Source organism: Dasypus novemcinctus, chromosome 6, assembly GCF_030445035.2.
Source record: "Dasypus novemcinctus isolate mDasNov1 chromosome 6, mDasNov1.1.hap2, whole genome shotgun sequence".
Lineage (NCBI taxonomy): Eukaryota > Metazoa > Chordata > Mammalia > Cingulata > Dasypodidae > Dasypus > Dasypus novemcinctus.
Window position 1 is genome coordinate 23262103 of NC_080678.1, and position 23789 is coordinate 23285891.

Consider the following 23789-nt stretch of genomic DNA (forward strand, 5'->3'; position numbering starts at 1 on the left):
CATTTAAAACAAAAGACTGAACAAAATGAAAAAAAAATGTAAACATTAAGGAGACCATTGGCATTTTGATTGCTATCTAAGAGTTATTAGTCAGTTCATCACCTAGACATTACCATGGGTTTCAATAGGAAAATCAAAATATAAAGCATTTTTATCCAACTTCCAGAGAAGGGAAAAAGGTTCTTAACCCAATACAGGTAAATTAACTTAAAATACTATTTTAGGAAACACTACCAATTATGAGCATAAATTCAACAATGTTCCAACAATGACACCACTTAAAACAAACTGGAATCCACACGTGAGAACCAATCACTAAAGGGCTATGTGCATAAAAGAGTAAAAGAACGTTTCTTTAAAAAATATATATATTATATTAATCAAGAATTTCTTTATCATATTAAATTGTTATTCTTAGAAAAGCTGAAGTAAGCTAATAGTACTCTACACATTTGTACTTGGGTTATCAACTCTTGTGATTAACTCAGTTCCTTTGATGGTTCCTGAATTTGTATTTTTTCCAATTCATATTTTGTTTGATAAGAATTCTGACCTTAAAAAGTTATAAAAATTAGTGATTTTCTTTGCTACTTATTAATCCAAAAGAATATAAGCACTTGAGTCCCAGACACTGTTAAAATGCCTTCCTACTTAAAAGGATATTAAAATAACAGAAATATCATCAAAGTCATATCATCAGAAATTTTGCAGCTTTTCACAGTCATTAGAAATGCTTTTTTCCTGAAGTTCCTTTGATTGTATCCTGGGTTTAATGACGTGCAGTTTTGTATATAGAACCATTATAATAAAGCCAATGAAAACAAGACTGTACAACATTTCACCAAGTGTCCACTCAGTGGGTTCTTAATGGTTCTGTTCAGCTTAGAGCAATACTTCATTAAAAAAGGCTTTTTATCCTCTCTTGGCTGGGTGGAAATGAGTCTTTTTTTGATGAAATATACACAATTGTTCTGCTCCCCTGGCTACTTGAAAGGTGTTATTTATGGTGTGGAGGAAGCATGGTATTTCACAAATGCAATTGCTGCCAGTTCCTTACAGAACTCTTCCAACACGATCACACCCTCTAGCAATGTGATGTGGTCAATACTGGTGAAAGAGAAGCAGACAGTAAATCAATTCAGGATTTCAGCAAATCATGTTTTTGGTAAAATTTTTAGATTAAAAAAACATGTAAAACACTGCCTTACATAGGGCCTTCAGGTTCCAAACCAAGTAGTCGCTTCCTGACCAGCAGAAGTTTGGGAGTAAAGTCTTGGATTCGCTGAATTCGAACCATAAGGTCTCCAACAACCTGCATGACAAACACAAAAGGTCTCAGTTACCAAAATCAACTACATAGGGATTTGCAGAAAAATTAAAACTTCATCCCTATTGCTGAATGAAGAATGTCAACTTTCACTGTTGGCATAATTATCTTTTTTTCTTCCCCTCCCCTTTCCCCCACCCTGCTGTTTTTGCTGTCTGTGTCCATTTGCTGCGCGGTCTTCTGTATCTGTTTCTCTTTCTGTCTTCTCGTCTTTCTCTTCTAGGATTCACCGGGATTCGATCCTGGGGACCTCTGATGTGGACAGAAGTTCCCTGTCAATTGCACCACCTCAGTTCCTGATATCTGCTGCATGTCACCTTTACTCTCCCCTTTGTCTCTCTTTTTGTTGCATCATCATCTTACTGCATGACTCACCTGCATGGGCACTGGCTCACTGCACAGGCACTCAGCTTACCACGTGGGCACCCACATGGGCACTCGGTTCACCATACAGGCACTGGCTCAACATGCAAGCACACTTTCTCTTCTTTTTTTTCACCAGGAGGCCCTAGGGATTGAACCTGGGTCCTCCCATATGGTAGGTGGAGGCCCTATCACTTGAGCCATATCTGCTTCCCTTGCATAATTATCTTTAACCATAAGTATTTTATTCCTTAAAGTATAAAACTGATAAATACCCTTTAAAAGAATGAATTTTTCTTTTTTTTTTTACATTCTGAAAACTAGTTCAGATGTCTAATAATTACTTTTAAATTGCAGATACTTTTCATTATGTGACACTATATACAATTCTTTTCAAAAAGTTATTTTTAGACTTATTGATCCTGAGCATTTAACAGAACTAGTAACTTACCCTGACAATTACAGAGAAGAGAGATCTACAACCAGAAGCAAGGTTCACGTAAGGATCCAAAAGGTACTCGTGGATGTGTGGATGAGGAAAGAGAGAGAGTCTGGATAACACTGAGGTTACTTGTAAATTCACATCATATGGCTATGGAGAGGTAAAAAATAGACATTTGATATTATTTATAAAGTACATACTTATGTAGTTAATTTACCATTTCAATCTGTCTTTCCAAGAAAGGAAAATCTACCATCTTATTCCCTGCCTCCCACCCCAAATGCTTTTTCTGCAATGGAAATAAATGTAACTAAACTAGCTCTTCTCATCATAAGCAAAGTACATATATCATAGTCTAAAAATTTTTTTAAAGTACATGTATATAAACATAGGAAAAGCAAATATGTAACTGACAGAATTTCTGTTTTATATAGGTTCTGTTTTATATAGTTTAAAAGTCATCAGAAACTGTCAATGTAATATAAAAGTCAAATAAACCACAGAACCTTGTCAATAGAATGAAATTACTTGGGGCTAGCAATAACTACCATATGCCTCCAAATGAATGAGAAGATTCAAAATGGTGATTATTGACAAGGATCATCTTATTTACTTCATGAACATTTAACTCTCCCGAAACAGTTGTCCAGCTGTATACTGTTCCACATAAAGAGCCATCCATGTGAGCATGTTAATTTCGTAGTTTTACATGAATTCTAGTTTTCTATTTCTAACGTGTTCATTCTTCACAGAAAGCAGTTTGGAGATGTTTTACAGAATATGTCACATTTAAAACAAAAGATATATTATACAAATTGAGTTCCGGTGATTACCTTAGAACTTATCAACAAAACCTCTCACCCCCCTTCCACACACCCAAAGAAAATTGGGTGGCTGAAGCAAAATGAACTTTGGTCAGAAGACTGAGTAAGAACGCGGATAACTGGATAAGTAAGAAATACATGCTGTAGCATGGAGAAAAGAGAATTGACTCAGGGCCATGTTTAACATTTAGTTGTGGAACTGGAGTGTTTTATTCTCATTCATTTGAGCAGCTCTTAAACACTTGATCATACTCAATGATAATTAAAAGCTGAATATTTGGCATTCAGAGAAGAAATGCCCAGGTAAGTGCCACAAGATACCAAAGGCACAGTATATGAATCAAAACTCAAATCCTATGCTCTAAGTCCAATTTTAGTCTTTCTTAGTTACAAATTAAATTCATGAGCACGGATTTTTTGAAAGAAAATTATCCCTGAGTGACTCTTATTCAAAGTCTAGTTTTAAGCAAAAGAAATGCAAGGAGAGACATAGTCCTTAGAAAGGAATGATTTGAAGAGCATATTCTTCTTGATAACATTTGCAACAGAATAGCCTTCTGCCAGACACAACTTGATGACAATGAATTCACATTAAGTTGTATTTTAGGTACAAAGTACATATTTAAAAATTCTATATAAAAATGCATTTGGTAAAGAATGTGGACAAAAAATTCAAAATACAACTTAAGTACAGAACCGCACATGACTGCATTTCAGTTAATTCAGATTTTTTTTTTGTCGTCACTAAATCCTGTCATTTGATGGTGCTTAAACAAGTAAGTCAACAAAATTTGGCTTAAAACAAAGATATTGCAACTTAAACTTTGTATTGTCTCAGTCTGACATTACTTTGGGTTTTAACTTTATTTTAACATTAATCCATGATTTAGGTTGTTTAAGAAACTAAAGACTGATGGATTGCAAATACTGAAAAAAAATTTCAGCAATGATTTCTTTCTGAAATGGTCTCTACTTCACATTGGCAGTAACTTTAAAACAAATGTCTTTTGAAGGTTTGTTAAGAGTAAGTGTTTATACTGACATTTTGAATTGTTTTGTATTATATACAGTACTCACCTGAAAGGAAAACTAACCAGATTTCTGACATGTCAAATGGACTTGGTCCATTCTTGACTGACCACACACTGAATCTAAAGTCTGAATTTTGAGACAATAAACTCTGACATCAAAGCATATTGATGTCACCAACGAACTCAGGCTCACCCCTTCTACTAAAGGCCAGATAAGCAGATGGTCAAAATAGTACTCAAATTTCTGGTTATTGAGGGCAGCCTCTTAAACAGTAAATTTATTTTATTATTCCCTATGCTCACACAAATATTTAGCTAAAATGCCAAAAAGGTACAAGTACTTTAATATACAATTTTAAATTAATTCTAAATTTGTTAACTTAAAATAATTCAAAGCTCCATCACCACTTTATTTGTTAATGAGAGAGGGAGGGAAGGATTCTGTAATTCTGAATTATATTTCTATTAACCAATGAGACATATGCATCAACATGTCAGCTGATAGTGATTTTTACCCACCTCTGAATGAATAAATTAACCTTTTTAAAAAAAAAAAATTCACAACCCCCTTTAATATGAGTATCATTCATAAGTTCTTTGTCTGAAGATGCAGGTTTGTCTAATATTCTGTTCAGTAACTTTAAAGAAACCAGAGTGTTCAAGATTCTATTAGAAATGACATTTAAGGGCTTCTGAATTGAACTTAACAAGGTTTATTCCATATGTAACTGTACTAACTGTACTAAATAAAAGGCTTCCTAAGTTATTCATAAAAAGGAAATCACTCCAAATCACCTCAATTCTGTAACAGTTATTAGGCCAAATAAATGTTTTTAATATATGGAATGCATCAGAAACCCACTGGTTGTTGACAATCAAGCTTTTTGAAAAAGTAACCAAGTGGACAAACTGGGAAAATAATTATATGACTTTGAAGGTCTAAACTAAGACTTGAGGTGAACCCATGATGAATGGTAATAAAATAATATGAAAATTAGTATTTTAAAACATTACCTGATCAAGAATTCTTCCCATTCTGTCAAACAGAACTTTCAAAAAATGACCTTCAAAGAAAGTTGCTTCTAAATTGCACTTTTCCAATGCTTTTGGAGTCCCAGGCCACTCCCATCTCAAGCAGATAGCACAGTAGTCCCGGAACTAGCGGTGAAAAAGCATTTTAATTATTACAGAACTAAAAAAAAACGTTGAGATAAAGTAGAAACGATTTCTTCAAATGGGCACATAAAAAGTGTATTTAAATGCTGAGCCCCTGCTACATGTTAGCTGTCCCAGGAAAGAGAGGGAGAGATGGCTCAAATGACACTGGGACAAGAGGCATAAGGGAAGATCATAATCAGGAATACCAATTCCATATGTTGATGGAAAAGGAGCATATTTTAACTTTACCAAAGTATTTCTTTAATTTTCATCATAGACTTAAGAGTACATTTAAAATGCAAAGTTAAGTCCTAGCTAAGTTTTCATATTTTTCCTAAAGTACACATATAACAGATATGTATTATCTGAGAAAGTCAAGCTTGGCTTCTGCAGTCTGACGGAGTAATTTTATGCCTGTTGAATCTAATAATAAAATAATCAGGGCTTATATTATGTGTATCTTCTTTTCCTTTAATTTTTTTAGTAATTTATTTTGACTTCTCTAGTTGGAAATTGCATGAAATTAAAACAGAACATATTTTCACCATGAATCACTAGCTTTAACTAAGCATTTAAAAATTCTGACCTAGAAAAGTAGGAGTTTAAAAAATTTTATCCTTTTACTTGTTTCTGTTTTATAGGTTTTCTAAACAATAATAATAATTGCGTTTGATAGAAATGAAAGAAAGTTTAAAGTAAAAAGAAAAGGTGTTTAAAAATTAAATTGGTATTACTGAGGTTTGTTTTTTTTCCACTTTTATTGCTTTCAATTTATGTGTACATGGAAGTTACTTGCTACTCCACAAGTCCAGTTATCCATGTCATAATGTAGACTTGAATTCAGGGTAAAGTATTGCAAATTAACTACAAACATATTAACTGTATTTATAAGCATACCTCAGTCCAAAGGGTTTAAATGAAAGTTAAATGTATATTTTTCTGATTTTAGAAATTTTGAATATTTTGTTCTAGTTTTATTTATTGACAAATATTAAAGAGTTACTGATATTCTACTATGTATCAAGCCCAAAGCTACAAATTTTGGGGGGGATTCAATGGTAAATCAGACATGAATCACACCCTCAAGAGTTTACATGTACCTATATAACCATAATAGAACAAACTAAACATAGAAGGCCACAAAAGAGGTAGAGATAATGCCATATTAATTAGAGGAGTGCTTAACTGGTGGAGGAGGAGGAGAAGAGGGTAAAGAGAATAAAGCAGGAGGAGGCATATTCTGGACCTTGAAGACAGGGCAGAAATACAGCTATCAAATATCAAAGAAAAGGAAAGTCTGCTAAGCAAACAATAGCATCACTAAAAGCATATAAGTGCCACGTAGGGATAGAGTATGAAAATAGTAGGATATACAGATGGAAAGGCAGGCTGGGGAACTGTTTGGACTACATGAGTTACTAAAGAGAGAAGGGGTAATTTTGTTCAGGTCTATACTTCAAAGAGATCAATCTGTTAATGGATCCTAAGCAGAAGAAGCAAGGTAATAAGATAAGTTATCAGGCTATTGAAATCCTAGGCAAAAGGTAATAAAGACCTGGAATAGGATTCTGGAAGTATAAATGGAGAGATGGGAAGACTGGAAGATATGGTAGAGGCAAAACTATTACAACTTGGCAATTACTGGAAGTGAAAGAGAATAAAAGTGGATGAATCAGAGACAACTCAGAATTTCAAACCTGGGTGACTAGGAGGTCAGAGGTACCACTGATCACAGCAGGGAATAAAGGAACAGATGCAGTTTTTGAAGGAAGCAATGATGAGTTCTACTTTGAACAGCTGAAGGCTGAGATCCTGGAAGGACATCTAGGCATCTAGACTACATGTCAGACAGAGAAGGACAGATATGGAAGTATGGAAGTAGGTTTACTCACCAGAGGAAAGAATGAAGAGTCAAAAGAATGCCGAAAGAATGGAGAAAGAGGGATTTTGTTACGTTTTGGCTATATCACCATGTTTTGGACAGAAGAAGAAAATACCAGATATATAAAGGAGCAACACAAAGGAAGGGTGCTGCAAAAGCCTTAAAAGGGCTAAAGCTTTAAAAAGGAGTGGCTGAGTTAAAATGTAAAGAGAGGAAAAAGGCTTGAGGAAAGGCTATTTGTTTCATTAACTAAGAGGGCACCTCTGAGAAAACAGTTTCAGTGAGTCAGAATGCTAGAATGCAGAGGATGGAGTGAGAGTCGGCAGAAGAGATAGGACTTATAAATTATTCTTTGGATAAGAATTATGGTAGAGAAGGAGAAAGGATAATTTCTTGTGGATTGGGAGCAAGGATGGGTGGTAGGCAGAATTAACAAGAAATTGATTTTGGATCAGAAGAAGAAAGGATCCAGGGGAGATAGTAAAAACACTCAAAAAAAGAAAGAGCATATAAAGAAATGTAGTGAGGGGAGTGGATACGGTTCAAGCAGTTGAGGACCTGCTTCCGACATGGAAAGTCCTAGGTTTGGTCCCCAGTGCCTCATAAAAACAGAAAAAGCAAGCAAAGGAAAAAACCAACTCAGGGAGCTGATGTGGCTCAATGGTTGGGCACCAGCTTCTCATATACCAGGTCCCTGGTTCAATCCCTAGCCCTGGGTACCTCAAAACAAATAAACAAACAAAAAACAAAACTGGAGAAAAGAACACAGCTAGGAAAATGCAAAGCAAGGTCACTTGCAGAAAGTAAAAGTAGTGAGAGTAAAGTTCAGGTGTTAAAGAAAAAGGGACAAAATTGGGGAAATGACTGTAGGAAATTTGACAAGGTATGTTTATGCATTCTTACTAGATTTTATTTACTTCCCTTACCTGCCTGTGAGCATCTCGGAGGTAGGTGTCATATCCAGTGCCCTCAACATGGTAAGATGATTTTGCTTCATCCGGTACTAGACAGAGAAAACTTAAACACAACAAGAAAGCCATAACAAATAGTGTAAATACTTTCGCAATCCAATAATATCTTTATATGTACTAAATTATCTACTGACATCTTCAGTCCAACCAAATATTAACACAAAAGGAAACTTAAAATGAACGTAACAAACACTATTTTATTTATGGATGTGATTGTGGCTGAAACGAGATGCCTAGGGAGGTTAATGTTAGTTGGAGGAATAGCTGGAAGGTAATACAGGGAATGTAAAACAATGATTTTGGCAGTAGATGGGGATTGTGGTTAATAATATAAATACAGGAATGTCTATTACTACAAGGTGTTAAGAATGTGGTGATAAATGGGAAAAGTATATTAATTTATAGACTATAGTTAACAACAACATTGTAATGTTTTTGCAGCAGAAGCAAAGTTTGTACTATATTAATACTAAAGGTCAAAAAAATAATATTGGATTTGGTTTTGTGAGATATGAATATTATTAAGCAATTTTTTTCTTTTCTTCATTTTTTTCATTAATAAGGAGACCTTGACTACATCATTTAACTAATCTGTGTTCATGTGTATATCTTTCTGACACTAGAGGAACAATTGAGTTAGTACTGGAATTAGATGAGATAAAAGGGCCTGGACAGAATTTTTAGGAGTAATGCTTTTAAAATGTGTTGCCTTTTTCTGTTATTTTATTGAGTTTGAGGTAAAGTTATTTATGTAAGTGAAAAAGAAAACTTGAAAATTATGTTATTTAAGTACTTAACTTGAATCCGTCTTACTACTCACTGATTAAACACTCATTATTTCAAAAGCTTAATTAAAAATTACTCATTTCATTGAAGTGGAAGTAGGCTCTTCCCTCCTCTCCTTTTTTCTAATACTGCACAATGACAGATGCCACGATACTTTTTAATCTCAGGAAACTGGCTTTTAAGTAATTGAATTTAAGAATTTTATGCAGTTTAACTGTTCATCTTGAGCCCCATGCACTTTTCTCTAAAGTCATCTGCCAGAACCAGATATATCAGTGAGAGCAGCACAAGGCAAGAAAAAGAGAGAAGAAAATGACCACAGACAGAAAAGCTGTTTAAAAAAAAAATTTTTTTTTAACATAAATGAACAAAAAGGAATAGTCCTGTGCTTAGCCTACATGAGTACATGTTTAGAAAGTATAATTTGTCAAATTGGCATTCTCAAGGTTCTAATTGGAAAGTACTCAGAATTAAGTCATTTATATTAAAAAAAAAAAAAAAAGTAGGGTACTTTAACAGCTTAATCACTGTTATGTATTCATTTTTATTTCTATATTACAGTAGGACTTTTCTCTTTTGGTACTGGTTGTTGCCCCAGGCTGTCACTACAAAAGCATGACAAGAAGCTGACATAATTTTTAGATTAGGCTCTCTCTGCGTAGAGGAGCCTGTACCAAATCTTGGAGTATATTGCCATCTTTCTCTCCCATTTCTCAGCAAGTTTTGTTCTTTCCCCCACTTCCCAATAAATCCTTTCTACTGGCCTAACTAAAAAATAAAATGAAATAAAATAATAAAATAAAAAATAAGAGATGACTTCCATTGAGTTCAAAACATTTTTCTGTAACAATCTAAGGGAAGACCTCTTACATGTTATGAAAACAAATAAAAGAGATGTAAATCATATTTATATAGCAACTCACCTATTCACAATCTTATGAACTTCAGTTTTCCCATCATTTTTGGGGTGGTCTGGAGTAGTTGGAGGTGAAGAACTAAGCCACTCTTGGTTTGACAAAGTGTTATCTGGTGAAATGTCAGTAAATAATGGATCTTCCTCTAGATCTCTAAGTTTAAATTAATGATGTATAAAAAAAAATTATTACGATGTTTTCTAAACCAAAAGATTCTCTGCTATGTTTAGGAATATGACATCATTTTAAAGTGTTACATCAGTAAATTAAGGAATAATGTATTTATATTCTACTGACAAAATCAACATATTAACATCATGCACAAGACTACACTAATCAAGAGATATTAACACCTTTTATTTAAAAGGAGAGTAGTAGTTCTAGGGCATATAAAGGTTATTCTAAAAATATTCTTTTTTTTTTTTTTTAAGAATGGGGGAGAAATAATAAAGAGACTATTACAACTCTATATGAAATGCTGAACTCATGGAGCTGGATAAAAACTTACACTGCTCCTGCTATCAGTCCATTCTCTACCACATCTTTATCTTCTGGGCACACAGGTTTATATTCTGTATAATTTCTTTCTTCAAGATTTCTTAGGACCAAGTTGTAAAGAATGTGCTCATTGGGTTTTTGCAAAAGATGTTCAAACATTCTTAACGTCATTATGCTTATCTGAAACAAAAAATGATAAAAGCTAAAGGAAAAATATCTTTAAACAAGTTTTTCTTCTTGCCATTTCATAAATCATGCTTTCAGTATTTAAAGCCATGTAAAAATAGAAGGCTTTATTTCCATCGCAAGTATGTTAAAATAAGTCTAGCAAGTCCAATTCTAAATCATAACAGCTTACCTCATCAGATATGTGATCACAATGTTCAATTAACCTATGTCTTAAAGGATGTCTGCTAATTTCTGCCAAGGTTTCTGGTTCCCTCTGTTCTCCAAGGATAAAAAACACCATTTCTCGAAGCAGAACATCAGAGGTAACTTGCCGAACAATGCGATGAAGCAGAGCAGTTGATGTCAGAATCCCCATCTCAGAACTGATGACAACAAACAGATACTGAGTGGGCAAAAAGAACATGAACAATACAGTGATGTTCTTTTTTATATTTATTTTTTAAAGAAAAGAGGCCACTCACGTTTGCATTAACTGAGGTTCCATAACACCTATGAAAAATCTTTCATGAACAGCTTTAGCCAGAGCAACAGCAGCGGTCTAGAATATAGCATAAGCATCATTTTTTTTTTCATGGAAAAGAGATTAATCTGTGACTTAAACAAATCAATTTGTACTCCCCATCTGAATTCGTGCAGAAAAACAAAATTTCCCTTTGACCATCTAGTTAATGGCATATAAACCTGGATTAGATATTAGCTATTGGATTCTTTATATTTTAACTTAATTCCCAAGAAAAAGAAGAACAGGACAAAAACATTACCCCAATTACCTTATAGTATTAACATCCCAAACAGGAGAAATAGAGGGAGGTCAAGGTTTCCATACATAAAGAAATATAAAAGGACAGAACTTTCATTTGCTTTTTTCCAAAGATATAATACAGATACACACATAATATATATATGTATACATATTTTTTGCCTGTTTTATTTTATTATACTATGCCATCCTAAGACAACTAAGATGCATTTGGAGATATAAACTGAGGATTCAAATTTTACTTAGTGAATATTTACATTTTAAAATTAACAATAAACTACAAAAAAATTCAAACCTTTTGTGCTTCCTTAATGAGCTGATCACAATAATCAAACCAGGAAAGAAATGAAATTAAGGCTCGTTTTCCTGGGAATGCTGAAGCATCTTCTTTATGACTATATGAGTCCAACCTGTAGATGTCAACACAGAAGAAATGCAAAGTCCAAAGTTATTTAGAAGCATCAATCCTATCAAGCATATATGAAAAATGAAGGCACATGACTGAATTCATGGTATGATATATGCACAAAGGCAATGCTGGATGGCAAACAGAAAAGGGTTTTTATAAGAGAAAGCTCAGAGAAAACCTTTAAAATAAAAGTTGTTGTAAATAATTTTCACTTATTAAGTGAGGAGAGACTAAAGCTAAAAGGAACTGCAGGAAAAAATAAACTATTCAGACAGCTCTTTATATTCCCACCATAAATTTGATCAAGTAATAGCCATGACAATGTTGAGGTTCTAGGTAAAGGAGTATCTACAAAAAAATAATGACTGGATAGTTTACTTCTCTTCTTGCCTTAAAATATAATACAGCAGTGATGTTAACAATTAGATCTCCCCTGTAGATGTTGACAGAATATAGGGCAGAAAAAACAGGTAATTAACAGAACTGAATTACATATTTGAATGTGGGTAACAGGGGAACTTTTAGGTTGTATATAGGTGATTAGAATAAAAATTTAAAAAAACACAGTGAACCCTAGAGAAAACCATGGACTACAGTTAATTGTAGTTATAAAAATGTTCTTTCATTAACTATAACAAATGTACCACACTAAAGCAATGTGTTAATAATAGGGTGGTATATGGGAACTCTGTATTTTATGCATGGTTTTTCTGTAAACTACAACTTCTCTAACAAAAGAGGAGGAAAAAGAAGTGTTAAACATAACCAGAAAAATATTAAAAGTTATATGTCAAAATTTTAGACTGTGTGTAAGAGTGGGATTACAGGTAATTTTATTTATGCTGCTTTATAGTTTTTGATAACTTGTAAATGTTCTGTAATTATGTTTTTCTATGAAAACCAAGGGAGGGGAACCCTAAAAGATAAAGGGCGAAGGAACGGGTGGAAGGAGAAATCCTACACAAGCAGGTCACAAAGTGTGAGACTGCCTGAGGGGCTGTGCAAGTTATTTATAATAAAGGAGATTTCTTCTTTTAGTATTTTTGTTTGTTCTTAATAAAAATAATCCAGATAAAGTTATTGGTCTTAATGTAAGCCCTTAAAAATCAATCACTGTAATGGACCATACCAGTTCGTTACCACTACTTGATAACAAAGGTAATACAAGCCTCAAAAAAATAATTTCATTTAATGATCACTAGCAAAGTTACATTTTTCAAAACTAAAAGCCTTCTATTATTGCCAAATAAAAATGGAACTTTAAAAATAAGGTGTAAGAAGTCACACCTTTATAGTAAAACCCAAGTAACATCCTTACCCCCAGTTAATTGCTTCCACAGTTTCAATATCTAACGGATCCACGGATTGAGGTAGGGCCTTGTACAGAGAAGCAAGTCTGTCGGTCAGTAATTCACACAAGCAAGTGCTCTGCGTAAGGCACTTTGCAGCTGCGGGCTCTGGCAAACTTACTAACAACATCAAGCCCTCACAAGCTTTCACAGCTATTCGGCCATCCTGAGGAAGAAAAATGCACACCCCTTCAATTCTTGAATTAGCTATACTTCCAGTTGTTTGGAAAAATTCAACTTAAATGATTAAATGTTTATGCAAAAATAGGAGTAGATTTATTGTAAATGCTTATTAATCATATCAGAAAAAAACTTACAGGACTTCGAGTAAGATTTAACAAAGAATTCACTAAATTGTAATCCTGGTTTGGACGAACAACTGAGGCCTCTGGCAGTGAAGTGACATTGAGATTATCCAAGCTCGTGCACAGATCGTCGACCTGATGAGGAGGCTCATCTTCTAACTCTGGCTGTGCCATTCCAGCAGCACCAGATCGTTCCTCCAGCTGACAGGCCTGTCCTGTATCTGTTGACAAGGAATCCTGACCTTTTAATGTGTCTTCTGAAATTACATTTGGTGTTCCTTTGGAAGCCAGTGATTTTAATTTATTCTGAAAAGGAGGACATGTTCTGTAAGATTCACACCAAGAACCTTATTAATCAGAAATTAGTCTCAATGAATTTTTCAACAGTCAACATTCCACATGTCTAACCAATGAAGCAATAAATAAAAAGTTATGACAAATGAAAATATTCAAACTTTAACAAACCATTTTAGATAGAATTTTTAAATCGCATAGGAGTTTATGACTCTCCATACTAACTACAAAATGTTTTTACACTAACCATAAGCAATGACCGATATTAATGATGACTATTTGACTATTACTGAAACAACTGATATTAGTGGGGGAAAAAGATTCAGATTTCAATTATAGTTAATCGAAAAAATATTCTCATCACTGAAGTGTAATAATCTCAAGGTTGATTCTTCTAAGATCAGGGAAAAAACTGCATGCTAACAAATAATGGGATTTCGAAGTTCAAAAGTAATCTAGAGTTAGACTTAAGGTGTTCACAAAAGTCCTCAGATTCTCTTAAATGTATAAAAAATTTTTCTATATACTTCTGCTCTATAAAAAGAGCACAAGAAACTATTCCAAGGACTTTTTTACTAGTGTCTTTGAGGATAAAAAGACTTGATTGAAATATTGGTCGCCCTATCCCCACCTATATATCATACCCAAACACACAAAATAATCTTAATTGAAACAAATAATTAGCTGAGGCAAAACTGTCTTGCTTTCCATTTGAACAAGAGAGCAAAAATCAAATTGCACACACAAGTTAGAGTTCATCTTTAACCAATTACTCCACAGAGCTTATCACAGTGTCTTGCTTATCCCAGAGTTACATTAAATGCTAAATGCTAGGTTCTACTTCAAAAAGTTCATTATAGTAATTATAAATCATTTTTATGACTAGTAAAAGTATAATTTAGACGAATCCAATTGAAAAATTGAGTTCAAAGCACATACAGTAAAAGAAAAAAACTATGGAACTTAGTGAATACTATAAACAATTACCTATAAAACCAATCACATGAAATTAATCATGAAAGTAAAACCTTTTATTCCATTAAAAATACTAGTAATACTGTGGGGAGTGTTATCTCAAATAAGAATAAGAATAATAATCTTAGTACACTGCTCACCCCTTAAACTACTGTTTCTCAAACTGTAACTCAAGACTGTTCAAATAAATCTTCTGTAGGGCTTGATATAAATGCAGATTCCTGAGGCCACCAAGGCCTGCTAAATGAGAATATCTGGAGGTGGGGCCAAGAAAGCTGCAGTCTCAGCAAGCTCTCTAGGTAATGAATTCTTGTGCTTAGGTTCTTACTGAAACCTTTCTGTTTTAGGATCACATCCATATCCACAGTACATTAGGCACATATTCTCAAATCTCTTAAACCCAGGTCTCCCTCTCAAGTGGTAGGTTGCAATCCCAAATACCTGTAATTATTTCCATCAGGATATCATGATGACTCAAAGCATCCAGAATAAAAATTATCCTCTTCCCTTAAAGACAACTCCCTCAAGGACTCCCTTCTTCCCACCAATGGCAGCCCTTTGGTTCAGGAATTCAATACCAATACCTTGAAATTAACTTTGATATATCATCCGTTCTCTTGCTTTCAGCACCTGAGCAAATACTGAAGGAAAGTCTACTGCTACACTCTCCATTTCATTCCAACCCTCTGTTTTCAATTTAGTTACAGGGCCTTGTTATTTCTTGGGTGGGTTATTCAACCAGCCTCCTAATTTCTTTCTTTGCTTTTCTCTGTTCTCTCAAAGGGACTGAGTGTACAAAATGCTGCCAAATTTAACTTCCGATGGCATGGATACCATCATTTATGTAATAATATCCATACTCGAAAATCTTCAATGACTCCCCAGTATCTACAAAGAAAATACAATGTCCTCATCCTGGCATTCAAAGCCTTTGATGATTCCTGGTCTATTTGTCCAGGCTCTTCTCTTATCACATATCCTACTTGTACTGTTTCCTGAACATGGCACAAATTTTCATGTCTTCATTCCTTTATGTATGTTCATCCATTCTTATAAAACCATCTGTCCAGGCTAATTTCAAAGAATTCTGTGAAGTCATTCCTGATGACCTAGAACAGATGTCATCTCTTTGTCCTATGAACACTTAAGGGACATATTTTCTATCTTCCTTATGATACTTATCTTGCTCCAACTTAGACTGTGGTTAGCTACCTGAACATTCTCCTCACACTCTTCGTCAAATTATAAAAACTATTTTTATATTTTTATCTTTGTTTATTCTGCTTTTATTTTTTTAGATTAAGGTATAAATTAATGTCATACAATTCAACCTTTGGATCAATCTAAAGTCAATCTTTTAAAAAATGAAAAAAAAGAAGCAAAACAAAAAGATAAAAAAAAAACCTGATAAGCAAAAACAAAAAACAATTACAATTCTTTTTTCTAATATATTCCAAAATGACTTCACTACTGAAAAAAAAGTGAATGAAAGCAGGAAGTACACAAAAATTATATTCTACTTCAAAACTGGAGATTAAATCCAAAATATAAATCAATGAAAATAAACTATGACTCAGTGACTATGGTTATAAAAAGACAATACATAATAACAGAGTGATCCCAACTGCCGTACCAGGCTGAAGAGGTACCAGTGATTTTCTTATAACTTGTCCAAAGGCTGGAGAGGTAACCAGTGATTTTTATACCTTGTACAAATCTGCACACACCATCCTTACCCCAGGCCAGAGTACCTATGCTACACACTAGAGCAAACTTGGCTGAAAATACTGTTTCTTCTAAATGTCCATGACTTCTATATCCCAAACTCTATTCCCTCTAAGTTTTATGTTCGTCTATACCTGTCCTTCCATAGTTGCAAAACTATTATACTCCACTAAAACGTCCCTATATCTGGATCAACTAAATTTTTTGAAGATCTTTTTCTTCAAACAATTTCAAGTTAGAATAAAATGGTGATCTTATATGAAAAATAATTGTGGGAAGTAAAACAAGCTGATAGTCCAAAATGTGATTTCTTCTAATATTATTCACAGTATTCAATTCTAATTTTAATATAAGCATACTTTGAAGGCTGACAAGAAATGTACCATACCTCAAGAAAAAAATTAACCAAATAAGGATCTTGTTTCAGCTTTGCACACACAATACAGAGAAACTGAATTTCTTCATTTTCTGTTGGAGTTGCAAGGACTTCACCACAGAGTCTAATTAATTTCTGACAAAAAAACATTAAAATAAACAAACAAACAAACTTAGGTTTCTTTTTACAAGTACTTAGCCACCCACTGACCTTAAGGGTATTCAAAATTTTCAAACATGTTCACATTACCCTAAAAAACTTGTGCGGTATATAATAAACTCTCCTTGAGATGTCATGGATCGAAGTTTCTAGTAAATAGAGTATAATTTTTTTTTTTAATCAGAGAAGTTGTAGGTCTAAAGTGTAAAATTTTTAAAGGGGAATATAAAGACAAGACGTATCAGTACAATGTCATGGACAAAGAAATTTGCTAATTTGCATGTTATTTTTAGAATAATTTCCTTTACTATTTTTACTCTTAGAAAAATCATATATAATTATTTTTATACTAGAAAAAACAAAAGCAAATAAATTTTATGTACAGGAAACAAAATACCTGCACGGGTCTATGTACATTAATGTGTGGAAGTAGTGGTTGCCGGATTCTTCCCAGAAGCTTTGTATAGAATACCAGAACCTGCTGTTTCATTCCTGGAGGACACTGGGTATAGAAAAAAAGGAAAACAAATGAGAACAGACAATACAAACACATCTACTCAAAAATTTTAAAATTAGGAGAATTTATATGAACGTATTCTACTCTCAAAAGACAAAATATAATTAACCAGGTAACGACTTCAACAGAAATAAAGTTTTCATTCAAATATTAATGACTGGTATTCTAGAAATAACTTTACACATCAGAGACTATAATGTAATTACAAAGAGCATGGTAATAATACCATGTATTGTTTAGATGAGGGTTTGGTCCAGGCAAGGTCAACCTGTTTATATTCTAAATGCTGGGGTAACATGAAACTATTACAGTTAACTACCTGGCCAGAGCAAAAGCAGAACCTTGTCACTTACAATAAGGACAAGTAATCAGTGACTTTCTATCATGTATATGGAGAAGTAAATAAAGACTTCTAACAAGTACATGAAAACAAATGGAAAACTTATGGTATAAACTGCTCTGATTTATTCTAACAACTCTCTTTTAAATTAGTTGCAAAAGTATTTACATTATGATTATTATAGGCAATGAATATTTAATAAAGTATTTACAACATACTGGTTATTTTAAATATTTGCTGAAAAGTAGATAAAATTGATGACTACTCATTTTATGGAATAAGAAGAGTCAAATTAACAAGGTTATATATTTATAGTCAAGTTACTTAAGCTGTTTCACATTTAAAAATCAGTCACAAAATGAGTACTTCCAAAGTATCATTATAGGCATACTATTTGGAAAAAGAATAAACTATAATCTTACACAATAATGGTTTTTTAAAAGAGCAAATACCTTGCTTTACTCAGAATACTAACAATATTCACAATCACATATACCAAAATAAATTTACTAATAGTACAATTTCTAACTTTTATGTTAAAAAATTAGTTAATACTAACTCAATTTAGCTGTTCATCAAAGGAAGGAAAAAGTAGGGGAGAAAGGGAATGAACTGCAGAGTTTTAGGGAACAGATTTATTACCTAGAAAATATAAATGGAATGAATATAACTTTAAAAAGAAAGAACTGGAGTATTATATACGTAATTAAAAGGAAATTATATTTAATACCAATAATCATAACCCTCTTTGGTGTTTAAGTGTGTCCATTAGTTTATTTTCTTAGCTTGATTTTTAAATATACTATAGAAATTCAGAGAACAGTTATACAGATTTTTAGACTTGGGGAAAAGGCCCTTGGCAATCACTTCCTCCTTGAAAAGAGGAGGGAGATTAACCAAATAGATTTGCTTAAGGTCATAGTGTTAGTGACAAAGCCAGCTCGGAAACCAGACCTCCTAACCTGAAACCAAGGTTCTTCCCTTCTCTCACATCACCACATGGTTGGAAAACTCGTCTTTATAAATAATTTTAAAGTTGTGCCACACAAAATATTATATATATCATAATATCAGATTTGCTAAGATTTTGTGAGATTCATTAGGCCTAAAATTTTGAATTGGCTTCACTCATCAGTGGAGTTCATGTCACAATCATTGGTGACATTTTCTTTAGGGATTATGAAAAATAACTCGTATTTTTGTAGTCAGTTTTCACTGGGTTCTTTCTCATTTCCTTTGATTCTGATTTGAGCACATGTAAATGCATTTATTTTCATAAATGTTTATGTCATTCTAAGCAGTCTAAGTACCAGTTGTTTTCTAGAACATCTGGGAGCTCTGCTATTGCTAGGAGTCAGATTCATATAGGCCACACAATTTTCCTTTTTTCATAATACTAATTTGAATCCTGCCATGCTCAATATGTACCCCTGTAACTAAATCTGGTACTTGGCAGCTTACTTCTAAAGCATTAATGCATGTGCTACATGTCCAAGAACATGATGGAAATTAGAAACTTACATCAGCTTTCCCTAATGTATATAATGTTTCCAAGATCTTGTGATGAAGCAAATATTCCATACATGGTCCCGTCTCTCCAGATTCCCGTTCATTTTCTTCTTGTACCAATATATCTAGCATCTGTTCCAGATGAGATGGAATGTTTGTATCTGTCACTGGGGCTTTATCATCTAAATAATAAAAAAATATTGATCAAAAACATATTTAAACATATTTTCATATGTTTAAACTGCAGATTTGCACCAAAATACTCTTTATATTTCCCTGTTCCTATTCAAACTGAGAAAAAGCTCAATTACACACTCAAGTTAGGTGTATACACATGGTATAAATCTCTTTGCTAGAATGCAGATAATGTTTTTTTGCCATAGTTATTTGAAAACTGAATCAATATTCTGAAATATATTCTATAAGCTACTACTCATTCAAAATAATTCAGAAATAACAGCCATTTATATGGGAAATGGTAACATGATCAGGAAAAATGGTATGTACACTATCAAAATTTTGTATGTAATTTCACGTAAAAATTTCTTCTCCAGTTAAATAGTTCAGATGATCTGAATTTGAAGCCACTTTATTAGAGACTGGTTGACCTTAAATATTAAACTGAACAACCTAAGATAGAAGGACAGCATAGGTTCTGTTTTTGATTGGTAGCACATTACTTTGGAACAGGGAAAGAAAGTCACTTTAATACTCCTAATCCATCCCATCTACAAAAATATCAAGAGCCAAAAGAAAACTTCCCTCTAAAAATTTCTGACATCTCCCTTCATTACTTGATAGCTATTTCCAAAATTTGTTTTTCAAAGCCACTTCTCAGGAGAATATTAAATCTTACTGATTTTTAAAAAATAAAAATTCTTATTTTTACATGTCCTATTTGGGCTTGACAATCACATGGTTTTATCAACCTACTCTAATTTTACAAGGGTTAAATTACTCCTAATAAAATGTGAAGTTTTACAGAATGTTTAAATACAAAATACATTAGGAAATGCCAAGTTCTTGTGTCTCTACTGTCAGTTTGTATAACATAATCCTTGTATGCTATGTATTTGACAGTATGTTGTTTTAGCTATATGTGCTTATATGTCTACATTTGTATATGTGCACAGACATACAGAAAAGCATAATATTAACCCTTATGGAGAAAACAATGGAAAGAGAAGCGTCACCCTTGTTTCCCAGAGGGACATATGCTTCAAATTTGTTATATTGTGGGATAACCATTAAAAGCATGGGCCTTGGAGTTAGACAACTTGGAATCAAATCTTGGCTCTGTCACTTTTAGCTGGATGACTTGGGCCAAATTATTTAAGCCTCATTCACCAACATCTGTAAATGGAGACAATAAAAAGTGACACCAAGTGTTGCTGTGTGATTTCAATGAAATAACGTATGTAATGCATTCTGTCCCTGCTTTGGCATACAGTAAGAATTCAAGAAATATTAACTTAACAACGTCTTATTTCATATTCTTCTAAAATGAGTAAGTTCGTGCTAATAAAAAGTAACTTGTAAATTTATTTGTAATTAACTTAATTTTTTTTTTCCCTCTATAATGATAGACTGTATATAAATTCTCCAAGAAAGAATGAATGGGGAAGCACATGTGGCTCGAGCAATTGGGCTCCCATCTACCATATGGGAGTTCCAGGGTTTGATTCCAAGGGCCTCCTGGTTAAGACAAGCTGGCCCAGTGGAAAGCTGGCCCATGTGGCAAGCTGGCCTGAGCAGAGAGCTGGCACAGCAAGATGACGCAACAAAAAAGAGACACAGAGGAAAGACAATAAGAGATGCAGCAGACCAGGGAGCTGAGGTAGTGCAAGAGATTGAGCACCCCTCTCCCACTCTGGAAGGTCCAGGGATTGGTTCCTGGTGCTGCCTAAAGAGAAGACAAGCAGACACAGAAGAATGCATAGCGACTGGACACAGAGAGCAGACAACGAGGGGGGTTGTTGAATGGTCAAGCATGGTTTGATTGTAGGTATTTATGAGGGGGGGAGGGAATGAACAATAGGAGTTAAACTTGACTTTACAGTGTTAAAATCTAGCTCCTTAGAAGCCAAAAGCTAAGCTTCTGCTTCCATTCTAATCATTCCTAAATTATAAGTGTGTCTGTACCTTTGCATATGCTCTTCTTTCTATCAGAAATGCCTTTACTTTCCTTTACCACCTCACAATCTCCTAATCTTCCCTTAAAGTCCAGTCAGACTCTGCCTCCTCCTATCTCTCCCTTCTGTCCTCTTTGTACCAGACACTATCTGACATTGACTTTGAGATTTGTTTCATAATTTTTTGTAATGTACATAACTTGTTTCCCATACTAAATTTCAAAATGTCATTTAAAGCAAGAATTTATGCATTTCCTTAAAACCACAGGAGATAAAGAAAACTCACAAGGCAGCCCTTCTCAAAAACCAATTCTGCAGATCTGCTGACTAAACATCCATATGAAATTAGAAATTATATTTTATATTTGAAGGATGTTTCCCCCTGATTTTCACATATTGCACAAACACAAAGGATTTTTTTTAAAGGAAAACTCACCTATGACCCCATTAGCTTGCCATATCAAGCATTCTCTTCATTTCATGCCCACTTTCAGTTAAATGACACATGTCCAATCACACAGCATACCCACTAATGTTTACTTCTACCTCCTTAAGGGAACCTAGAAAGCTTAATAGCAAAACTACTATATTGCTGGACTTCAGAGGTAGGTGGGCAAACTGCAGCCCAGGGTCCAAATCCAAACTTATTCTTTTGCACATCATCTAAAGCTGCTTTTGCACTACAATGGCAGAGTTAGATAGATGCAAAGGAGACCTATGGCCTGCAAAGCCTAAATATTTACTATCTGCCCCTTTACAAAAAAGTCTGCAGAACCTCACCCTTTAATTTATTCACATTCTCCCACTCATTCTCTGAGAAAATAAAAGCAACTAGAAGATAACATCACCAGAATCCCTCCACCACATCCACTCCCTTCCTGCATTTATACCCCTATGCTCTGCTTTGCATCTAATTTTTATGGCTGAATTGTCCACATGCTTACTCAAGGCCAAACCTCTACTTGTGCCCTAAATCCCACCACAGCTGCCTACTTAAGAATAGGTAGAAAGTACTCAGAAACTGTCTTATCTCATTCTTCTATCTACCTTTTCCTCTCTACTAGATCATTCCCAAATTACAAACTATAATTTTTCCCACTGAAACAAAAAAAACAACAACAACCATAAAAACCCTCTCTTGAGGCCAGATCATCTTCTGGCTGCTGCCTATTTCGCAGCTCTCCTGTACACTAACACTCCACAAAAGAGCAATCTATACATACTGTCTATACAAGTTGTCCAGCAGGCAGTGGTGTAGCTCAAGTGATTGAGCAACTATTTCCCATATACAAGGTCCTGGGTGCAATCCCCAGTACCTCCTAAAAACAAAACAAATGGAAAAAACAGCTTTCATTGTGGAGTGGATATAGTACAGTGGTTGAGTGCCTGCTTCCCATGTACAAGGTCCTGGGTTCAAACCCCAGTACCTCCTAAAAAAAGTTGTCCACCTATTTCTCGCTCTCTCTCTCTTTTAGGGTAGGCAAGGGAATAAGGTTTACTAAGAAACAAGAAAACTAGAGAAGTACACAATCTGAGCAGATTGTGGGTGTGCTACAGGGTGAGTAGCACATGTGGGACCCCAGGTTAGGCCTTTTAAGACTTTTACTCCTCCCCTTCCCTAATGCTGGGGAAGGGCCCCAGCTGTTTGCGGTTCTGATTGGTTGCCCCACCTATCAGGTCTCAGAGGGCCAATGGTGAGTGAGGTCTTTTGTTTGATGGTATCTGAAGCTTCCCTTTGACCCCAGAACGAGTTCCAAATGGGATCTCGTGGCCAGGGTCTCATGGGATCTTTCTGGCAGATTTCCCCTCAGGAGGTTTCCAGGCAGGGTCTCACAGCTATGTTTTCTGCCGGGCATGTTCTCTGCCATGCCCCTTAGCCGCCTTCCCCCTTTCTCTATACTAACCTGCCTCAACCCTCCCTCAGAGTTTATACCCTTATTCTGCCACCCCACCCCAGGATGGCTCTCTCGTGTTTGCTCTTTGTTCTTTTTGCTTGTTGTTTGCACTCATTGCCTTCTCATTGTTTGTGCTCATTGTCCGCTCGTTGTTTGCACCAGGGGCCTCCCATGTGGGAGGGGGTATTCAACTGCTTGAGCCACATCTGCTTCCTACACCCTTATTCTTAAGAGGGCACTGGAAGGCAATGGTCATTCTTCTGAGCTGCTTCATGCTGGTTAGGGGGAGTAGGCGCTGCCTGACAGAAATGTAAATCTGACTGTTAAGGTGGTGGTAAGGGAAGATAACTGTTGACTCCATTGGGAGTCCTATACTGCTAAAGTAAATTACCTGTTAATTAACATAATCATGGTAAAGGTGTAGAAGCAAAAAGTAAAGTACTAAAGTAGTTCAGTTCATTTGATATGTTATACATTGCATTGGAAGTATTTATTTTTCTCTTAAAGGTCCTCCAAATCAGGTTTAGTTCTCCTCCCCGCCATTAATAAAATGGCTCTTATCAAGAGGGCTGATGAGCTCCTGTGGCTAAATTCAATGATCCATTCTTAGTCTTCATTAGCTTGACATTAACATCATCTGACACAATCCCCCTCTTCTC

General features: G+C 34.5%; 1 protein-coding gene across 2 annotated transcripts in view; it reads right to left on the minus strand.

Moving 5' to 3' along the window:
- Positions 1-218: 218 nt before the first annotated feature.
- The window catches only part of FHIP2A (FHF complex subunit HOOK interacting protein 2A), a 29791-nt gene continuing 6220 nt past the window's right edge, over positions 219-23789 (minus strand). Inside the window, exons 3-17 of one of the 2 annotated variants that reach the window (XM_004448776.5) lie at positions 19116-19285; positions 17135-17239; positions 16591-16713; positions 13221-13514; positions 12873-13069; positions 11441-11555; positions 10847-10923; positions 10555-10747; positions 10207-10376; positions 9708-9851; positions 7954-8044; positions 5002-5145; positions 2142-2282; positions 1209-1312; positions 219-1107 (exon numbers count right to left, since the gene is read on the minus strand). In XM_004448776.5, the coding sequence (XP_004448833.1) occupies positions 1002-1107; positions 1209-1312; positions 2142-2282; positions 5002-5145; positions 7954-8044; positions 9708-9851; positions 10207-10376; positions 10555-10747; positions 10847-10923; positions 11441-11555; positions 12873-13069; positions 13221-13514; positions 16591-16713; positions 17135-17239; positions 19116-19285 (2174 nt within the window). In that variant the 3' untranslated portion in view covers positions 219-1001. The remainder of the gene's footprint in view (positions 1108-1208; positions 1313-2141; positions 2283-5001; positions 5146-7953; positions 8045-9707; positions 9852-10206; positions 10377-10554; positions 10748-10846; positions 10924-11440; positions 11556-12872; positions 13070-13220; positions 13515-16590; positions 16714-17134; positions 17240-19115; positions 19286-23789) is intronic. The other variant, XM_058298331.2, reaches the window with a different exon arrangement.